Below are 22,643 nucleotides of genomic sequence, written 5' to 3'. Positions count from 1 at the left end.
ACAGACTTTTGGCAAGTTGCTGATGAGAAAACATTTTGGTGTTTAGAAAGGGCGAGTAACTGTACGTATACACTGTTATCCAGGAATCTACAGTTACAAGGTCTTTCTCCTACTTAAACGGCTGCATTAGTGTTACATAATAAACGATTTCTGTGTTTAGCGGTGGGAGGGAGTGGGGATACGAAGTGAGCAGATAGCACAGGGGCTATGTTTTAGTTCTGATACTTTATGTATGACGACATGACCAAGATGACCAAGACAATTTCACATGCCTAATCTGGCAGACAAATTTAAGAAAGTATGACTGCCGCAATTTCCTGAGGGAGAAATTATGGTTCCTGAATAGTGATGTCACAAAAAGCGTTTTACTTGTGTGACTTACAAATATGCATTCCACACTGGCGGAAGACAAGCAGGTTTAATGCAAGTTAGACAACATAAACAGTCACACTGGTGTCATCAAATTCTCTGTCCAAGGCTGGTTTTGAACCTGTATCTTGTGTGTTCTTACAGCCAGTGAAAGGCAAGCACCTTAGTTCATGTTTTAAACTTTAAAACAGCCAAAAAACCAAAACATGCACGCAGTGAAGTTGTTAAGGGAGAAACTGACATTTTAATTTACATAAACATGATACCAGCCAGTTGCCTGCGTCTCAGCTATCCCATGAGCACCTCATATAGCAGAGCCTCTTAATACAACTCTACTTTAACAAAGTATTCATAAAAACAAAATTGATTAAAGGACTATTTGTAACACACTTCTACTTCAGTTGCTTTTGAACCGCAATCAACATATTGTACTAACGCCCACACAGAAATGAGTTTGACATTTTAATACATAAAAATACCTCATCACCCTGACGATGTTTTAATAATGATAATGATCAGCCACCATAGTAACAATTAATCTATAATGTAAATCAACACAAATGGTAGACGTATCCAACCAGGACCTGCACACATTATACTACAAGATCCCAGCTAGTACAGCTATGTAACAATCCATACCATGTTTATAAACAAACTTATTTAATGTATTCCAGGAATAAGCATGCTACTCATGTCGGTATTCATCAAGTTACACTCCTAAAATCTACATCATATTGAGCTTTCTTTTTTTTTAAAACAGAGTACACAGAACAGACTGATGCATCACATCATCTTGTTCAATATAATAGGATCCATAGAATTTGTGCATGGTCAAACATAGCATAAAAAATATATTTTGTTATGCCATTTAATATCGTGTATTTGTTTATTTCACTGCACGGTGTTTCATTTCAAATCACTTTAAAAGTGTTGTTTCTGACATGCCTGATGTAACAAAGTCAAAAGATTGTCTGACGATGTAAATTCAGAGTAAGACTCAGAAACTCAGGGTGAAACTTTGACTTAGGTCTAAGATAGCTTTGTACTCAAGAATGTCTTTTGCTAGAAGAAATTAGAGTCCCTGAACTTTCTAATATAAACCTTCTGACTTAAAGCTGAAGCGAAACCAACTAGAGTGTGATTCCTAACCGGGGAGAACTGGAGGATCTCCATTCCACAATGACTATAAAACCAGATGAGGCCTGCTAATTTGCCGTCCTACGTCATGTATTAAAAGGCATTCAGACAATACAAAGTTAAGATCATCCCTTGCTGGACCCAATGCAAGAAAAGTTGAAGACATTCCATACCTGTGTGCTACATACTTCTGAAAAATACATCTCACCATATTTGCGCCCATGTTTAGTCCTGTGAAGTAAACGCCTACCTGCCAAGCTTACATACTCAGATAAATGTAATGAACATCAATGAATAAATGTATTATGAAAATATTAAATACATGTTATTTTTTTCTTTTCTGAATGATGATCTTTAAGCATGTTTGAGCTAGCACTTCTTTCAGACACTGAGGTAAATCATGTCTTCAGGCTGAAATTTTATAGGCTCATGATGTTCTTTCTTACATGTTGTTCGAGAAAGTCTTTGATGATCATCATTGCACAAGTCGATTAGCTGCACAACATTTTACATAATGGGATCTGGTGGTGTTAAAATAGCAGTGCTATAAATCACTTCTTAATCATCCTCGTGTTTGTCATGGAATCCCTGTAACTTTATAAAATGTATTTAAAAAAAAAAGAGAGAGAAAATACTTAACATTTAAATTCAAAAGTTTCCTCTATAAATTTAAGAGAATGAAACATTGAAATGAGTCATATATAATTAGCATGTTAAATTTGACCTTGACCATTAGTGGTAAATTGACCTTGACCACTAGTGGTAAATTGCCAATTAATAAGACACCGAAAACACTGAATATAAAATGTTTCATCATCTGACAGCCGTGACTGGAATGTAACATTAACATTTAAATGAAAGCCAAAATGAAAATAAAAAGCTACTAGTATGTGTTACATGTAGAATATGTAACATTTCTGTAATGTTCATGTTGAGAGAATTTGGCTGAATACCACAAGCTCCACACAATCAGTAGATTTATGATCCAAAATGTACCTTAAATCAATTTTCCCACTCTGATGACTTCAGAAGGGTAATTTTCAAACTTTAAAATGACAAACTTTATGAAGCAATAATTAAATTTGGCTTGATATATCACGATTAGGTGTTGAACTTTAATATCAAAATAATGGAACTAAATACAAGCAACTAGTAATCAACTACTGTAGACTAAATTTAGTATTCACCACCCGCCTGGGTCATTACTACATGTACTGTGAATTATTAGCTAGTACATTACAACAGATAGATGACATTTATAGACCATTTATGAGTGCTTTTCTTGTCAGTGTTCCTTCAAATAAGAAGTCTAAGAAGGATGTTGTCAGGCATCAATTCTCAACTGAATACATTTAAGTACCGTAACTAGTCATGCCTGACAAACTTCACGTGTACGACGTTAAACCTCAATACATACATACATACATACATACAGTACAGCCCGTCCTTACCATCAATCCTATGCCCCTACGTCAGGAGGTTTGAATATCATGCACCCACTATACACTGAACCTGGCTGGACTTTAGAGAAAGCAATGTGTTGCATATACATATATTTGTCGTCACATAACTCTGCCATAAATGCCTCTAAGAGGGCTGGTTATTTAATAATTAGTAAAGTAATTTATAATAAAACAAAATATGGTATACCTGAGGGGCCTGTTATAAACTTGAATCCCCTATAATGAAGTGAACCTTGTGTATGGGTGGCAGACCAAAACAGTTAAGGTCCCAAACAGTTAGCTAATAAAACTCAAATTTTCGGAGAAATTTGTGAGCAAGTACATATGCTCCAAACCATCAAGGTGTTCATAATAGACATGATGGTTCACAGGAAATCGGTCCGCATTTAGCATTAAAACATTTAATGAGCATTGGCCGACGGTCTGCTGACGGTCGGCCGAGGGTTCAATGGTGTCACGGTACGATTATGACGGTGCATCGTCAGCGTATCCTCTGGTCACAATGGGCATAGGATTGATGGTTAAGATCCGGCTGTAATGTATATACATACATACATACAACCTTCAGGGGCAAATAACATATGGAATATTCACACACTAGCTGGACTGAATGAGTTCTGAAATTTGTCAGCCATTCCTCAAAAAGTCGTTGAAGGATTGTAAATAGTTGTTAGAATAAGGCCTAACACTCTTTCCATTGACCACACAGAAGTTCTATTTGATGCTGTTTGAACTTAAACCACAACAGTTTAGGGAAAACTGGCTATCTACGTACAACTTCAAGTGACAAAGGATTAGCACCCAGCTTAAGTACTGAATGATTAATGGACAGATTAATCTTCAACATCACACATAAGAAATTTTCACTTATACGATCGTGGACAGTTTCATTTTATTCCATTAATGTTTAACGACCACATTCAGGAAAGTTTGTTTTAAGGACAAACCTTGTTTGCTATGCAAGCCTGCAAAATTGCAACAGAAGTCCTTCACTGTTACATGACATGTTAGTGTATAGTTGACCAGTGTGTGTAGGAATATGGAGAAAATTGATTTCATCTCATTTTCTCACAATCTTCATAAAAAGTATTACCCTAAATGACCATAAATTTCGTCCATGACTAAGTTGCTCATTTTCCCCCGATTCTGAGAGTTCGATTGATTTTAGAAAGGTGTTTTGAGGTTTGCTTGGAACATGGGATAATATTCTACTGGAAAATTGTAAGTTTCAGCACCAAAAATAATTTTTTGTGACATTTATTAAAAATGTTGGCAAATTTGAGGCCATTTAGGGTATTTGTACATATTTTAATGTAATTAGTAAAAAGATTATTCCTATAAAAGCATATTATACCTATGAGATTTTAGTGATGAAATTCAACCTTTGGTACAGTTACAAATACAAGTATACAGGAAATATAATAATTTTTCAGTGTATTCAGTGAGCAAGAGACACATGCCATCATCACTTTGATGTGCAGTGTATTTACAACAAGTTCAATCCAAGCACAACCCTTATACAAGAAAGCACGAATTGGGATTTAAATACTAAAAGTTGAAAATTCAATGAAAATAGAGACATTAAAGACTTTCAATTCCTACCAGATTTCTTACTTCATAAACACCCATATATACTTTTAGGACAAGTCCATCCCATATATACTTGTTGACGGATTGGGATTATCCTTTGCTACAATATTGACTAGATAAAGATGCATACCTGAACCATGCTAAATAAAATGGAATTATCTCGAACAAATATTGGAGCTACACCAATCTACCAGTAACATATTGAAGTGAAATGTTCAGTGAACTGTTACAAAAAAGTGACTTCATCTTCATGACCAATTCAACCACCACCATGGCAAGTTAAATGAACTGTGTACTATAGTCGTTATCATTTAAGCCAAGGTGATGAGAGCGATGAAATCAGTTTTTAAGACAGAGAGCTGAACCTTAACAAGTGCTTCCATAATGATGATATACATATATAACTGTACATTAAAACCTCTCCCGTGAATAATAACAAACATTAAATGATGGCCGGCTGCAGTAATGATGCATGTAATCAACATGCACAAGTTACACAATCAAAAAAAATGTTAGAAGTATTTGAATGCTTTGGTCTGGAATTTCACATCGATCTGGATTTATATTAATTCATTCACAAAATAGATGCAAGTTAAATCATATTTCAAATGTTGTCATTTGAATATCAGCTCCTGGTGAAATCTTGGTATTTAATAACTTACACTGAAGTGAGATGAAAATTTTAACAAATCTGACGGACATAAGACATGAAAAAATATGTGAATACACAGTCCCTTCTGAGACTTCTCTTTACACTTATGTTTGTTTAAACTGAAATATATTAAAATTATTCACAGTTTTAAGTTTAGTTTTGTTTTGTTTATGGTTACATTGAAAGCTTTACTTGAAGTTGAAATTCAGCTTCTACACATATTTCATACCAGCAGTAAAGAAACATCTTTGACATATATATAGTATCAAACAAGAATACTGTCACTTCATGTTCAGCGTCCGCAACATTTGTGCCAGCATAACTAAATTCCCAATAAACTACAGAACTTGCATAAAACTGGCACACATAAACCACTACATTCCATTAGATCCCCAAGTTACTCTGAGAAAGGATGTAAAAGGCATCGCTGGCAAACATTGATATTTCATCCTTCACTTGGCCATCATCAGGATTATGACTCTTTTCTCGGAGTGACTTGCATACTTTACTTTAAAACCACTGCAGCACATCAAATATTTCAGCCTCAAGAAAATGTAAAATGTACATCTTTTTAACACAAATCTAAAAAAAATAACCCTAAAATATATACTAGCAAAAGACATGGGTATGGGCAATGAAACAGTAATCTAGTTTTGCATAATGTAAGAAAAACAAGCAAGATTTCATTTATTAGGTTAGCATAAATCTAAAATTTACCTATATACATTTATCACACATTGGCACAAGACTTTGAAGTCAGCATTTTGCCATCAACTTTCACCTGATCTCAGGTCGTCACATCACATAGCCAGAAATTCACCGCAACAGAAGTTTACAAGACAGTTCTGTCAGCAGTTACATGTGTGATAAAACATGCCATTCTCACAGGGATCACAGTAACACAAATGGCCAGTACAATTTGTCACACTTTTCATAGTGTAATTTATTAATGTTGGCTTTTTCCCCTTACCACAGCTAGGTAGGTAGCTAACAAAGTTCTCTTGCACCCTAATGCTTTTATCCCCAAAAAAAAAAAAATCTATAGTAACATGTGATCAGTCAGAAATGTTAGGCTACTATATTAAATTGCATGTACAATAACATGGGAGTCTAAATAAAGTTTCACAGAGTTGCTTGGTTAAAAGAATGTTGGAGAAAACTGAGGTGCTGAGTCTTTGTGAACTTCATAACTTACTGAAGAATGTCATTTCTGCCTCTGGAACATGCCAAGTCAGGTGATCACTAACTTAAGGTCAAAAAAAGTTGCATAACATTTTTGACAAGCCCTTTGGCAGCAAAAGAGTCTGATCTCAAATCTCCCCTATTGTAAGTATGTGTTAAGAGTTGTGTGAAATCCCTTTAAACTGCCACTACAGTGACAATAGTATTCACACTGAAATTTAGAATCAAGACACTGCAGCCTCTTTAATATTATCAGATGTTGACAATTTTGGTAAACATCATTTAAACTTGCTGTATAATCAGTCAACTAATGTACACTAGGAATAATTAGATTCAGTTGTCTTCTTCACACTACTGAAATGAATTCCTGATGTAATGTCCAGCACTCATTTGGAAAAAAACAAAAAACTATTCCTTGAATGTTTGGGCTACCGCCATGGTACAATGGGGTTTATCTCCCACTGCTGGTTAGGCTCATCCTCGTTGCAGATCTTTAAACGCAAATGGTTCGTGTCATCCACTTCAGCACACCTGTTGAGTTTTGTCTCTTGGATTTGCCCAGTTTTCTACCAACATAAATCATGATTTTTAAATATTAAGGCACAGCTGTTCTTTAGGATTTACACTTTTCAATACTGTGGATAATCTAAACATTTTCAACATGTTCCACAAAATAATTCAGTTAAAATCTTGACTATTAGAAACAATTCTCCTATACATTTATTTATTTGATTTTCGTTTTAAAGTCATACTCAAGAACTTTCCACTTATACAATGGCTTATCCTATTAGGCTGCCATTGGCTGTAATTTGATGCACACTAAATTGCTGAAGAATGGCCACACAAACAATAACGTCTGTTTTTATTAAATTACCTACAATTATTCACAAGTCACAAGTCAGGTTTGCACCTGCAGTTTTTAAATGAAAGGAGATTTACACGTGGGGAAACAGTAGAGACACATGTATGAACGAACAACTTTACTGACTAGTGACAAGTCCTCTTTATATTAAGGTCCTCAAATCTACATGTTTGACAAAAAGGCTGCGTTTTCTCAGCACGAGTATGTTTCCTCTTTTCAAAATCAACTAAAGTAATATGATTAAAACACTGTGAACAGCTTTTTCTCTGTATGTTTTCTTACAAGCATTCAATGCAGATTGTGTACATTTAACATGCCAAAAAGTGGATCTCGTTACCTTGTTGAAATCCCATGGTCCTGTGGGCTCCGCATCACAGACATGTACAGAGATGGTGTCTCCACCCCGCTGCAGTAAACACCTTTCCCCCACAGCAAACTGACCCTTCACATTGAGACGGAACAGCTGAAAATAACATGATGAGATCTTGATGAGTTTCAGTGAGTTTCAGTGTTATACATTCATTTCTACCTTTACTCGACACAATGGCACAGGAATTATTTCTGATCATGCAGTATTAACTGTTGTTTATTTAAGTACTTATTTATTGGATTTTCCACTCTCATGATCAGTTTATGGGTGCAGGAAACCACCATGGTGTGTCAATGGTAAACCACCAACCTTTGGCAAGTTACTGACAAACTCTTCCACATGTGATATAATTTAAGGATTGACTGCAACTTTTTTTCCGTTCATTGGGGTATGAACAAAAAAAAAACATCTGTGTAAACTGTTGTGTGAACTGATTCGCGACATATCTCAATCTGTCCTACGGGCACATTTGTTCATGATGTACAAACGACGATATCTCAGTCTGTCCTAAGGGTACGTTTGTTCATGATGTACAAATGACTATATCTCAGTCTGTCCTAAGGGCACGTTTGTTCATGATGTACAAGCAACTATATCTTAGTTTGTCCTCAGGGCGCGTTTGTTCATGATGTACAAACGACTATATCTCAGTCTGTCCTAAGGGCGCGTTCGTTCATGATGTACAAATGACTATATCTCAGTCTGTCCTAAGGGCGCGTTTGTTCATGATGTACAAGTGACTATATCTCAGTCTGTCCTAAGGGCGCGTTCGTTTATGATGTACAAGTGACTACATCTCAGTCTGTCCTACGGACGCGTTTGTTCATGATGTACAAGTGACTATATCTCAGTCTGTCCTAAGGGCACGTTTGTTCATGATGTACAAATGACTATATCTCAGTCTGTCCTAAGGGCACGTTTGTTCATGATGTACAAACGACTATATCTCAGTCTGTCCTAAGGGTGCGTTTGTTCACGATGTACAAACGACTATATCTCAGTCTGTCCTATGGGCGCATTTGTTCATGATGTACAAACGACTATATCTCAGTCTGTCCTAAGGGCGTGTTTGTTCATGATGTACAAGTGACTATATCTCAGTCTGTCCTAAGGGCGCGTTTGTTCATGATGTACAAACGACTATATCTCAGTCTGTCCTATGGGTGCGTTTGTTCATGTACAATGACTTCATCTCAGTCTGTCCTAAAGGTGCGTTTGTTGTCTGAAGTAGATGCAAGAATACAATTTTATCAATAAAATGCAAGAACAAATGGAACGCTACAATGTTCTTCCATAACGTCACAAGCATAGTTAGTCACCAGCTGGAAGTTTTATCGGCGACATGCTGAAGTTTGACCGACTGCATGAGTTGTAGAGATGATTTTGTTTTATTTTATTGTTAAGTTAAAGATGAATCAAGATGATGTAGAAATAGTGGAATTTACTTTCTGTGTAGCTACCTGATAGCGGAGAGGCTTAATTGTTGTGTTTAGAATAGAAGACGATGATGGGTTTGGAGTGATGCAAGGAGTGAATGACGGGGAAGGCTCATGATGTACAAATGTTCACGGGTTTCGTATGCAGTGTTTGTCGCTTTGGGGCCAGATGTGAATGTGTGTGACTCTCACTAAGCTGGGAATAAATAATGTTCTCCTGATCTGTGGAAAATTTCCACCTGTATAACTTCGCAAGGAACTTCCACTTATAAGCAATCTGTGTCGAAACTGTAAACTTGTGTAACACCTTGCTTGAAAGCATTGTAGAATGAATGATTATGGCTTAACGCCCCACTGGCAATTTTGTAGCCATATGAATGCATGTAGAGTGCAGACAGTTTGTAGCCTACATTGTAGATGGGGTGTAGGTTTTATTGCACTTTACAGCATGATGTTGTCTGAAACGTGCAAACAACCTGATGCTGTTTATGGATCAAGGCATACTGAGACTCTACTTCGTTTTCATGTATGTAAAAACAAAGAAAATCCCAGCCCAGCCACGTGAGGGACCAAAACATTTAAAATGGATGGAGAGTTCACAGCACACCTTAAATCTTTGAAGCACAGTACGCGTATCCCTTGCAGCCAGATAGGAACTGATATTTACAAGCATGCAATGTTGAATAATTTCCTCGTTATCGTACACGAGGCAATCCCACTCTGATATTAAATTTTAGTTTTCACCTGACATTTTTACCAATGTTTATAACATCGGTACTCAGACAAAATTTTTGTCTGACAGTGGATGTTTTATCGGGATGTTTTCATTGAGTTTTGTTGTTCAACTGAAGCCGTGGAATTGTTTGTAATCAACCTATTTCCCTTCTCCCACAGAGTTCCATTGTAAATTAAAAAATAAAGGAAATATGATTAAAAATAACTATTTATTTGTGTCAATATTTTGGATATTCCGAGAGTTTTCCACTTATGGTTGTCAATTTACTTGCGTGAAAATTTATGTTGGATGAAGATTGCAGGTGGTTTGAAATCATTTTTATGTTGAAAATCCATCTACAGCAGATGGGGAATGCATGTTTTACATGGGCATAGTCCTGTTTTTTTTTTTTTAGTAAAAAGTAGTCCAGAAGGGGCGGAGCGTAAATATTTTTTGGGTTCGAGGTATGAACGCAAAAAATTGACCCATCCAAAAGTTTGTTATCACTTGAACACAAAGGAAATTTAATTACAGAGATATGAACACCACAGTCATGGAAGATGGGTGGTCTTCAATGAACGTTAGCCTGTGCAGTCACACGAGCATCATCAACCCCTTACTATCACCAAGGCCCACAAACCACTGAGACCTGGGGTCAAACACTGCTTTCAGTGGAGTATAAGCTTGGCTTTAAAACCAGCACTACAAGTCATTAGCTGAAGTCTGAATGAGAGGTCTCTCACCCGATATCAAACTCACCTGGTTACCACCATAATGATGACACACGCTTGTACCTATAGAACCTCCCCCAACACCTTGACCCAGAGTGTCCCAACATTTGCTGCCACCCTTCAGCTTGATCTAAAAGCACAAGTACATACATGTAGAATGTGATATCAAGAGAAATAGCACAATAAAAGTGAAGATAGAAACTTAGCACATGATTTGTTAAAATTTATTTCTGTTTTCAATAAAAAAAGTTTTCAGCATACATGTAACTTCAAATGATACTATACATGGAATTCCTTTCAAACTGGTATTTTTATTCTCTGACCAGATATTGAATTTGGTGGTCACTCGATTAAGTTGTCTGAATCAACTCAAAAACTTCAAGACTGAAAAACAATGAATTGTCATTTACAAAGGATAAACTGCTTTTTCAACAGCAACAAGTTTAATAATGCCAAACATTTTGATTAGACATTAAACTCTTTCTGTAGATTTGTGCATGCTGGATGATGTTAATATGACTGCTTTACTAGCCATTTAACAATACAATCGTTGTGAACATGTAGGAAAAGTGGGTGGTAAGTGTTTATACCCTACCTCTCCCCAGGCCAGATTGGCTGGTGGTGGTGGGAACCTGTCATACACCTCATACGCTATGTTGTCCATAAACCACTTAAAGCTGTGACACTTGTGGTCTTTCTTGAACTTGAGCTGAGCAGTGATGTTGCCTGGTGGGTAGCCTCGTATCGTTGGCTCCCTTCTGTAGTAGTACTCTTTGAACTCATCATCCAGCCATACTTCAACGACTCGCAAATAATTCTAAAGAGATAACATATTTCTGCTTGTTTTTTCATTTTCTTTATTTGCATGACTTTGCCTGAAGAAACCATCCACAAAATGGGGGTTAAATTATGCTATTTGTCAGTATGATATATAACAGGCATACACTTTATAATTAGGAGGAATCTTACAATTAAGATGTTAAAATGAAATTTACCTGACAAATGGTTCTTGGTTTTTAAATCAATCACATAAAACCAGTTTTAACAATGCAATTTCCCAAAGTAGTACACTGTCTGGAAAGACTATTCCTTAGTACAAAATTCAAAAGGGCCTGAATGGATTATTCAGATTAAAAGTACAATATTGATAATACATTACTTTGCTGTACAGACTTTGGTGAAACCTGCAGCATTTCAGCTTTTATGAGTGTTGTACAGCCTATTTTAAAAAAGAAACTTACCAATAAAACCACTGGTACTTTTGAATTAATATTGCCAAACCCGTAAGGCATGTGATTTCTGTAGACATGTCCTACCCTGGAACATGGTACCCATTCTATACTTCCGCCACACTGCCAAATCTGGAACAGAGATAATACTGTGCAATGCACCACAAACATCATTTAACAATAAGCACTGTCAGACAAAATGTCACAATTTACCATGTTTACAAGCCCTTCATATACATGTGCTATATTTCACCTAAAGTTGACTTTTTTTCAAGTGATATGGTTGGTTTTTATTCTGAATGAGCCATCATTTAACATGGCCATTTTTTTTTAGGTTTGATTGTTGGTTTTCCTCAAGTTTGACTCCATTTCTACTTTCTCCAAACCAACATCACATGAATTAACAGCTCTTGAGTACAGCTGGAAAATACATATGCAAACTTAGCATGAGAACATACAAACCTTAAAAGAGAGTTCAAAGTTTTCTCCTCCCCAGATCTGTAAACCTGGGTCATAACCACCTAGCTGAAAGAAATACTTCCTGTCCATGGCAAACAGGCCTCCAGCATGGGTGGGCGACCTGAAATGACATGGAGACAAGACAAGCTGCTTGAACAACATTTCATACTTAATTCCATAATCAATAATATTTATGTATTCAATGGTGGTCATCTTCATGAATATATGAAACCAAAGAGCCAGGAGGGCCAGAGTAAACCATGTACCAGTCTTTTGTTGGTAATATGTGGATTTTCTCACATGAGACACACTCCACCTGTATTCCATGTTGGTGGAAGGTTTATAGTGATCCTAGGACATGTTTGAGTGCTGTCAACGGCTTAATGCTGTCAAGGCCCAGGAAGGCCAAGAAAACACAAAAAATGAAGTATACTATGCATCAGATAAAAGAACATTTTTAAAAAAAATCTTGAATAAAATACATTAGATTCTAGTATTATGTGTATAGACAGTATCATTGGCATCACTTCCATATGTTTTGTTTGAAATAGTTCGTTTTAAGGTATATTCAGCAAATGCATACATAGATCTACACATATATGCGTTTTGAATGATGAAATCTGCTAGTCTACGTACGTTAACAAAAACCTGATGTGACTTAGATGGTCCCAATATGGTCAGAAAAAAATTTTTAAATGAATTTTACTCGGTTTAAAAAAAAAAAATTACTATTTTTCTGGGTTTAATTGTCTTTTGTTTGACATACACTTCATGTTAGTGTTTTCTTCTCATCTCCTTGGAAATAGTGCACAACTCAGGTGCAAGAGTAATTGAAAGACAGGCACCTTAACCACACCTCTACCCTTAGATACAACCTCAAATATCTTAGGAAATATGATACTGTATTTCAGCTAAATTCACTTTTACATGTACAATAAGGCCTTGAAATGATGTTTTATTCCAATATTTAAGTTTTTCTGATAAGAAATTAATCTTATGAATCCATCAAAATGAAAACGTCTCACTTGAAGTACAGTGCTACATACATTTAGAGAGGTTGTACAAGTATTCCTGTACAGACAAGCACACAGATGTTCAAATCATAAGACATAAACTGGTGCTCATGTCTACATGTTTTGACCCAGTTGGTGAAAGGCTTATGCTAGCTGGATGAGCTCCCTATTACCTAGCCCAAAGACACAGCACAGGAATGAAAGTAATGGTTGTATACTGACCAGTATGGAGCACTGTGGTGTCCTCTCTTCTGTAGCTCTTGTGATGGCACTCTGGACTCCTTGTACAGGAATCCCCACTCAAAGATGCCCCGGTGATGGTCTGTGGTGTAGACAGGCGCGTAGCGGAAGTTATCCCAGTGGATACCTTCCACAATAGGAACAGCCATAATTGTCCTGAAATACAGAGTTGAAAAACCTTGACATGTGATCAGTGAATAATAGAGAATGCCATCAGGCTTGTGAATGATCAAAATATACAGGATCATCAGATTTTAAACTCCAATGTGAATAAGTTCTTACGCGAATGAGTTATTCAAATACACAATCAACAGGAAAACCAATTCATCAAAATGAGGGACATAAGTATGTGAAATTTTAATGCGACAATTTTATAACTCCAACTGATGCAGTTCTTTTAGATATAAACTTTAGCGACGGATGGATAATCAATGCCATAACATATGACCCGTCTTTAACAAGGTAATTGTATGTCCTTCATAAACCTGATGAGCATAACAAAAATACTGTTCATGCTGAGAGCTGTTTGAGTGTATATGTGCATGTGTTAACAAGCATACTATTAATGCATAATAACTGAAGAAAGTTTTTCGGGGACATATGCTATCAATGATAGCACAACACCAATTATTGACAAGTTTCATATTTTTTTCTCTGCATTCCTCTGAAATATTAAAAAAACAGAGCCCTCTTGCATTTACTTTCCAGTCAACCATTAGATTTTACATTTCTTTGATAATGAAGAGTTAAGCCAGCACAAAGAAAGAAGAATTCTGATCTTAAAGATGCAAGAACACATGTATATACTTTCAATATAATCTTTCTGGGTGTTTATTTCATGTTTTATGGGCGAGCCAACTCTAAAGAAAATCCAAAAATGCAACAAAAATAGAACTAAAAATCCTTTCTATTTTGTTGCATCTCCCTGCTTTCTTTTATATTTTCCTGTTCTTCTAAGCTTCCCCAGCATGTAAATGTGTCTTCAACAGGAAAAATTGCCAGGATAGTCAAAATTTTCCACAAATTAGAAGATTTTCAACTTTGATTTTTATACCTTCCATCTAAAATGAAAAAAAGATTTATTCTGCTCATAAAGCAACAATTCAAATTGGTGTGTCCTAAAGATAATACCTTCTTGACCTGAATCCACATACCTGTCATAGGCAATTCTTGCCAACAAGGGAGGTAACCAGTTGTAATTGCACTCACAGTGGGCATCAAGGAAGATGATTACTTCCCCTGTAGAATATTGAGCTCCAAGAGTTCTTGTTCTAATCAAACCCTCGCGTTTCTCATTGCGGAAAAGTTTCACTTTCCCTTTGAATCTTTTTAAATAATTTTTCAGTTTGAGTTTTAAGTGCTCTGAAAGGAAAAAGTAGTAAAATAAGTAAAACAGGCATGATGGTAAGGTTGGCAAAAAATATCAAGGAACAACTTTTCAGACTTATAACTGATCAGTTGACACTACATGCAACTTTGTAAAACTATGAGAGTATGTCAATATTTATGCCTATGTGATGGGTTTAATCCTCTGAAACATAACACTTGGAAAACAGTCTTTTTTATGGACTGTAATGGGAAGTTACAGCATACATGCACATAGTATAACATGGCAGGTGTCCTAGACATGCTACATGAGAACACCTAAACCTGAATTTTCACAGCTAACTTATTAAGTGCTGTTAACAGCCAGAGTCTCTGTCTGAACTGGACGTATCATTAAACAAGCTCCCATTGCAGAAGTTACAATGGCAATAGTCAGATATGAAATTTGTACATAAAATCAAATGTAATTATATCATACATGTATGGTCCTAGACATCCAGTATTATTACCAGCTGGATAAGCTGCAGTGTGATAAACCTAAGGCCTACCTTTATCACTGTAATCATCCACCATGACTATTTCATGTAAAAGCTCTGGAGGTGACATGTTAATAACGCTGTGAACTGTGCGGATTAAGGTAGACCAGCCTTCATTGTGAAACACAAGGATTACACTCGCCTTCGGAAGTTTCTCTGGGTAGTGCCAGTATTTACACCTGAAATAATCACAGGTGCTTAATTAATAGTGTTAGTATTTGGACCTGAAATCATCACAGGTACTTCATTGATAGTGCCAGTACTTACACCTGAAATAATCACAGGTACCTGATTAGTAGTGTCGGTATTTACACCCGAATAATCACAGGCATTTAATTAGTAGTGCCACTATTTACAACTGAAATAATGACAGGTACTTAATTAGTAGTGCCACTATTTACACCAGAAACAATCACAGGTATCACATCCACAGTAGAGATTTCCAAGCTACATCAGCTTTACAGGTTACTGCCAGTATTTACACCTGAAAGAATCACACTTAACATCTGGGATTGCCAAAGTACAGAAGACTACACCATTCTAGGTAGTGGGGCACATATTTACAAACCTTGAAGTTAACACAACAATTAGTGCCAAAACAAATCACTTTCACTGGGTATGGAAGCCATGTTTAATAGAGGCTGTGGAGTTGTGGTAACAAGTAGCAAAATTGAATTTTTTCTTCATGCCTGAAAAAGAATCGTATTATAGGAGATGAGTGCCAGGTTCTTCAGTATGAAGACTACCACCAGCTTGAATGAGTGAGTGAGTGAGTGCTTGGGGTTTGACGTCGTACTCAACAATTTTTCAGTCATATGACGACGAAGGAATCCTTAGGGTGTATGTAATGTGTTCTTGTTGCAGGACAAATTTCCACCCCTCTTTTATCTAGTGCTGCTTCACTGAGATGATTTACCGAAGGCAAGTATTTGATTTGATTTATTTGATTGGTGTTTTACGCCATACTCAAGAATATTTCACTTATACGATGGCAGCCAGCATTATGGTGGGTGGAAAACAGGCAGAGCCCGGGGGAAACCCACGACCATCCGCAGGTTGCTGGCAGACCTTCCCACTTACGGCCAGAGAGGAAGCCAGCATGAGCTGGACTTGAACTCACAGCGACCGCATTGGTGAGAGGCTCCTGAGTCATTACACTGTGCTAGCGCGCTAATCAAATGAGCCACGGAGGCCCCCCGAAGGCAAGTAAGCTGACCCACCCGAGCCATTATACTGATATGGGTCACCCAGTCGTCGCACTATCCCCTTCATGCTGAAGGCCAAGCGAGGAAGTTACAACTTCCTCTTTCAAAGTCTTAGGTGTGACTCGACCCAGGATTGATCCTGGATCTACCGCTCCAGAAGCGGACGCTCAACCAACTGTGCTATCCAGGCTGGTACCACCAGCTTGAACTTACTCTTCCATTCGTGTATCAGGAACCACACGGTCCAAGGACACCTTATCACTGGCCACCATGTTAAAGCCATAGTCTCGGATGGACTTATCAGCTGCTGCTTTCTCCTCCATCGTTGTGTAAACTGGTTCACCATTTTCACCTGAAGGATGATAAAAAGGAGAATCAGCAAAATTCACTAACCATTTAGCATGTTTAGTGCAGAGTAGGAGAGATTTTGCATTTGAGGACTGGCATATTAAATGTTACCCGTGAGTTTTATGATTCTCCTATCCCGTCTGCAATTTAGACAAACCGATTAATACTGTACATAATTTTATCTGACCTAAAATTTCATCCTTGACCAAGCTACTCTTTTTTAGTAGTTCTGAGAGTTCTACAAGGTCTTTGAGGTTTGCTGAAACCTGAACGAGTTTCAGCACCAAATGTAATATGTTACAGTCTGTCATTCTTGAAAACTGAACCAAAATGCACTCCTAAATTAGCTGAGAAGTGTAATTTACATCGGCGGGGCCTCCGTGGCTCAGTTGGTTAGAATACTAGCACAGCATAACAAACCAGGTGCCTCTCACCAATGCCGTCACCGTGAGTTCGTCCAGCTTATGCTGGCTTCCCCTCCGGCTGTATGTGGGAAGGTCTGCCAGCAATCTGCAGATGATCATGGGTTTCCGCCCGTTTCCTCCAACCATAATGCTGGCCGTCGTCGTATAAGTGAAATATTCTTGAGTACAGCATAAAACACCAATCAAATAAATAAATACAATAATTTACATCGGCACAATTTTCTTACCTCGAAACACAATGACATGAACACACTGCTCTTTTATTAACTTAATGCCAGTCAGGCCTTGCCGTGAGAAAAACGCCAAACCAGAAGATGTTGGCTTTGATGTGCAAATCACTCGCTACTCTAGAGATATAAGTCCAAATTGAGTGACGAACATACTTAACTTCTCCCATACCCAGTATTACCCAAAAGGAGTGAAGGCATAACCCAGCACCAAGGAACATCTTCCAGGTGAAATTAATCAATGACGAAATGTATAAATTAACTGTTGTCATGATCCATTGTAAAATTCTTGTAATGAATGCACCTAAAATGCATTTGGGGGGGGGGGGGGGGGGGGGGGATTTTTTTACGTCAAATACATCGGATAAGTATAGAAGAATTACCTGGTCCACTGCCTTTCTTCACTTCGCGTAGTTCATACTTTCCCAGGACACCAGTTTTGAAGACTGTTTGTGGTCCATAGACTTTCTCTCCAAATCCCACAGGCTGGTTGTCATCAGCAAATGGTGCATGAAGTGGCTGATGCATCACATTCTCGGCTCCATGAGAGTCAAACCTCAGCACATTGCCTTCATTCTGGAGGAGAAAGAAAACACACATTTATATATTTTACAAGTACATGATTGTTGTTTTATGCTGTAGTCAGATTTATTTATTTGGCTGTTGTTTAATGCCACGCTCCTGAATTTTCCACCTTTACAATAGTTAAAGACGGAGGAAATGAGTGTTACCTGTACAAACCACCAAAATATGGCATGTTACTGACATACTTTCACACGTGTGACATCCTGATATGCATCCCATATCGAGACAAGAGGTTTTTATCTAACAAACTGTGAGTGGTCACAGAGACATCAACTGCTTATTGCTACCAATGCCCCATAAACATAAAAGAACACCCTTTTAATGGCCTGACATAAAACAGCATTTCCTCAGTACTCAGTACAGAAGAATATTCAGTCAAGAATATTTCACTCATACGACAGCCGCCAGCATTATGATGAGAATAAACCAAGCAATGCAAGGCCATGGGTAAACCCTTGATCTTCCTACGTAAAACCGGAGAGGAAGCCAGCATGAGCTGGACTTAACACACTGACCACATTGGTGAGAGGTCTATGGGTCACTGTGCCGTGCTGACACGCTAACCACCTTTTTCTTAAACATTGCTATGGAATGCTCTGTTACCATATGTTGGTGATTTTAAATCAAGATATCATGACTACATGTACATGTACACTCAAACCTGCTTGGATTCAGACCAAAACATGGACAAACCATCAATGCCAAGCCAACTATATACTCTGTAACCAAGTGGTTAACGTGCTCAACTGGCACAATGATATAGAGCCCTTTCATCTTCACTTCTAGTTCAGCTCATGTTGGCTTCCTCTCCAGCTGTGTGTGGGAGTCTGTCAGCGGACGGTCGAGAATTTCTCCAGGCTCTGCCCGGTTTCCTCCCACCACTATGCTGGTCATTGTGGTATAAGTGAAAGAAACATCCCTGAGGTCAGCGTAAAACACCAATCATAAAAATCAACTAAATACATGTAAGTACACATGTGGGAGCTGAATTTAATGCCATATACATGTACCCTAGAGAAATAAATATGCTTGAGACAAACAAGCAGAGAAAGGGTCAGCAATATTGTTAATGCCATTTATACATGTAGATCTATATCATGTACCTACATACACTTTGTATTGTTAGCATTTTGACAGACATTTTCTTTCAATGATGAATAATCCGTATATGTGCAGTATTACCCACTGAAAATACACGCATAATGCATAGAAATCTGAAAATCTGGACAGTACATAAAAACCGCAATGCCAAGACAATATTTTTAATGATTTTCCTTTCAGAATCTGGCATAGCTCATAAATATAACAGCTGTTTTTATTACCTGTCCAGGTGTATTTATGTTAGTTTTATGTTAGTCAAAATCAATATGCTGTTCAAATAAATTCTGACACATAAAACATAGACACTCACAGATGGTTTATGAGTTTACTTTGTAAGTTTCCACTATAGAATTCAAAGAATTTTACTCATCATTTTTTTAACACATCAGTTCTTTCAAATACAAATGTTGAAACTAACAGAAAAAGCCAAAAAAAAAAATTGAATGCAACAACAATACCTTTTATGTGTTTTACATGTTTCATATTTAACCATACAATGTAGAACAATATGAACTATTTCCAAATTACCAGAACACTTAAATTTCCCTCCCAGCTTGTCTGTTTGAGCATGGAAAGCCAGGGGTGAAAAATTAAGATCAAAAATTTTTTTACTTTTGTAACTTTCTCTTACCACACTGTGAAATTCACAAATCTAATATATATGTCACTAGTATGCCAGATGTCAGGTAGATTAATACTGATGTTTACAGCTTCTCCATGGATTTCCCTGCTCAAAGCAAAATTGTGCTCCACAATGAGCATTGCAAATTACTATAAAGTTTAAGCTAAACACACTGGTGTGAATGGCTATCTAATTCACACATAAACTTTAATACAAAAATAACAGAATTTACTGTATCTGTAGATGTACATGAGAAACTGTGAACTGAGCTATACATTGCATATGTTGTCATAGTGTAATTGTACACGTTGATGTATATTATAGATTACAAAATCTAATGAATATTTTACACCATATATGTACATGTACCCAGATTGGGAGAGCAGTGAAAACATTAGGGGAATGCTATCTAACATTTACCTAAGGATTTATCAACTGGTTACAATGAGCGTTTCAGCTAGTACTAGACAGGCATGTCAGGATTCTCCAACAGGTAAACACATCACTGCAACCTGTCTACGTGTTACTGTACCAAGTCGAGCCTCACACCAGACATGCCAGGTGTTTGTACTTTACTCTATGAAATATTAAATGTACGTACATGTACACATGTGTGCTTATCACGTTCACTTAATACTGACATCTCACAACCTTTAATGATGACTGTACTCTGGGTGTCAACAAGAGAAGAGTTTTCGGAGTAACAATTAACCAGAATTAACTCTCACTGGTTGAGGTTGATAGTGGAGACTTGACAACCTACAAGTACTCTACATGACAATAAACTTTGTTCATGACTAACTTGCCTATTTCCTGATTCAGAGAGTTATCCTGAGTTTAGAATGCTGCTTTGAGATATGCTTGGAACATGGAATAATATTCTACAGGAAAATTGTAAATTTCAGCATAAAAAACAATATTTTCTGATATTTATTTACCTTTAAAAATGCACTTTAGTGGGCAACCAAGGGAGCAGAAACCAAGGGAACCCAAGATTACAAAGTAAATCAACATGACCAGTCATTTATGTCATGAAATGATTGAAGTCTGATAACTGCAATCACTTTAATTTTGTTTACTTATTTTTTTAATTGGTCCCTATCTCTTTACTCAAGAATATTTGGCTTATACGATAGCACCCAGAATAATGGCACATTAACCCAGCACATAAACACTACACCACGGAGGCCTAAAATCCTTATAAACAAAGGTACGGGAATAAGTTAAGCATACCTGAAAGTTGATCCTTTTACGCCGAGATTTTGGTTGGTCTTCTGGACTACCAAACAAACTAATCAGGTATGGTATGACGAATATAAGAAACACCGCCACAACACCAACCTTGAGGATCAACCCCTTACGAAGCCTCATTGTGGGTGTTTGTAAGGCAGCCAGTGAGTACTGTACTCATACAGTGGTCACCTGAAAACTGGACACATAATGAAATTTAAACAATTAGGCAGCATATAAAAAATCAAGTTTACTGGAAATATTGTTTCCATGTACAATTCCAACAATAAATTTTAAACTCAATTTTACAAAGGGGTGCAGGCAGATTTTCCTCTCACAGCAGGTGGCGCTAGTGTGACACAGGACTTGCATGTCACAAATCTTTTGTAGCACAAAGCAAAACATGTTGCATGCTGCAGTTTCATCTATGACGTACTTGGTCTACCCATTGTGATGTCGCTCTGTTGACGCTGCAGTGGAATGTCTAGCGTCACTGAAATGACGTAATACATCCCACTTAGGCCTTCTGCTGGTATCCCATTGCTACATAAAAACAGTGTTTATGAATCCCTCTTACAACAACAGAGCTGAAAGATGAGTGGCTAAATAAAAATTGATGCATGTTACATGTATATCAAAAGATACTTGGTTCGTTGAAAAAAAAATCTCTCTCACTCTCAAGTATAGGCCTACTTGGAAGTAGTTACGTGATTCTGAGTTATATCGTTCTTGTCAAATCAGAAGTATGGAAAACGGTCAGACTGCTACATGTACACTATAGGACTAACTCGCAGTTGCAAGCACCCGTAGGCCTACTAACTTTTCCTGGTGAAAAAAAAAAGAACATCTGAGAAGGACCTCACTGAGTATCAATAGGGGAACCCTGGTCTTTACAACAGCCCAAAAATGAACCTGATCACTGGATGCATCCTTTCACAACACCTGTACAAATACTAGATATACAGCAAAACAACAACAACGACACCACAAATAACTTGTGTCGTGGGAACATGACCGTCTGCCAACGAGTAGGCGTAAAGTTAGTTCTGCACTTTTCAACATACCGGAGAAAATTTTCAACAGGCATCAGAGTTTGTACAACTCTCACCGAGTATGGCTGCGGGTACAGGCTCACTATTTTTTCTTTCATGAAGAAACAAGCTCTAACGCTGTCGCCGTGTCCACAGTGGTTCCTCACACACGTCAATTTCTTCCTGTGCGGATTATCTCCCCTTTCGTTTAGACAGAGGGCGTGTTGATTGGTTTAGGCACACCGGCGATTGTACCTAAAAAATTTAACCCAGTCTTAATCCTACGCTTAAACGTATGCATGTATGCTTTGGGTGTTACTGTGTCTTCTCGTGGCAGGGCGAGTCCATGCCGCCATATATATATATATATATGTAACTTTCTACGTTCTGTTATATTCCAACTGCAGTTTCAAACTTCATGTTATTTTCAAGGAATATGTTCCTTGAAAATAACATGAAGTTTGAAACTAATGTCTTTGTTATGATGTACCCGACCCGAGTTTGATCGCGGTTCTCCCGACTTCGAAACGGACTCTCTAACCATTGGGCAACGAAAGCG

The 22,643-nt window shown here is 37.4% G+C and overlaps 1 protein-coding gene across 1 annotated transcript; it reads right to left on the bottom strand.

Moving 5' to 3' along the window:
- Positions 1-776: 776 nt before the first annotated feature.
- LOC135466535 (N-acetylgalactosaminyltransferase 7-like) lies at positions 777-22,247 on the bottom strand. The gene is made up of 13 exons (XM_064744075.1): positions 22,118-22,247; positions 21,057-21,252; positions 17,899-18,091; positions 16,729-16,867; positions 15,323-15,489; positions 14,603-14,810; positions 13,431-13,604; positions 12,199-12,316; positions 11,749-11,868; positions 11,103-11,324; positions 10,536-10,637; positions 7,593-7,718; positions 777-6,959 (listed from the first exon to the last, which is right to left on the bottom strand). The coding sequence occupies exons 2-13, from the start codon at positions 21,192-21,194 to the stop codon at positions 6,822-6,824; spliced, it is 1,845 nt and encodes a 614-aa protein (XP_064600145.1). The 5' UTR covers positions 21,195-21,252; positions 22,118-22,247; the 3' UTR covers positions 777-6,821.
- Positions 22,248-22,643: the final 396 nt, after the last annotated feature.

Source organism: Liolophura sinensis, chromosome 6 (assembly GCF_032854445.1).
Source record: "Liolophura sinensis isolate JHLJ2023 chromosome 6, CUHK_Ljap_v2, whole genome shotgun sequence".
Classification (NCBI taxonomy): domain Eukaryota; kingdom Metazoa; phylum Mollusca; class Polyplacophora; order Chitonida; family Chitonidae; genus Liolophura; species Liolophura sinensis.
The sequence above is the reverse complement of the archived record's forward strand: the minus strand, read 5'-3'. Positions and strand labels throughout refer to the sequence as shown.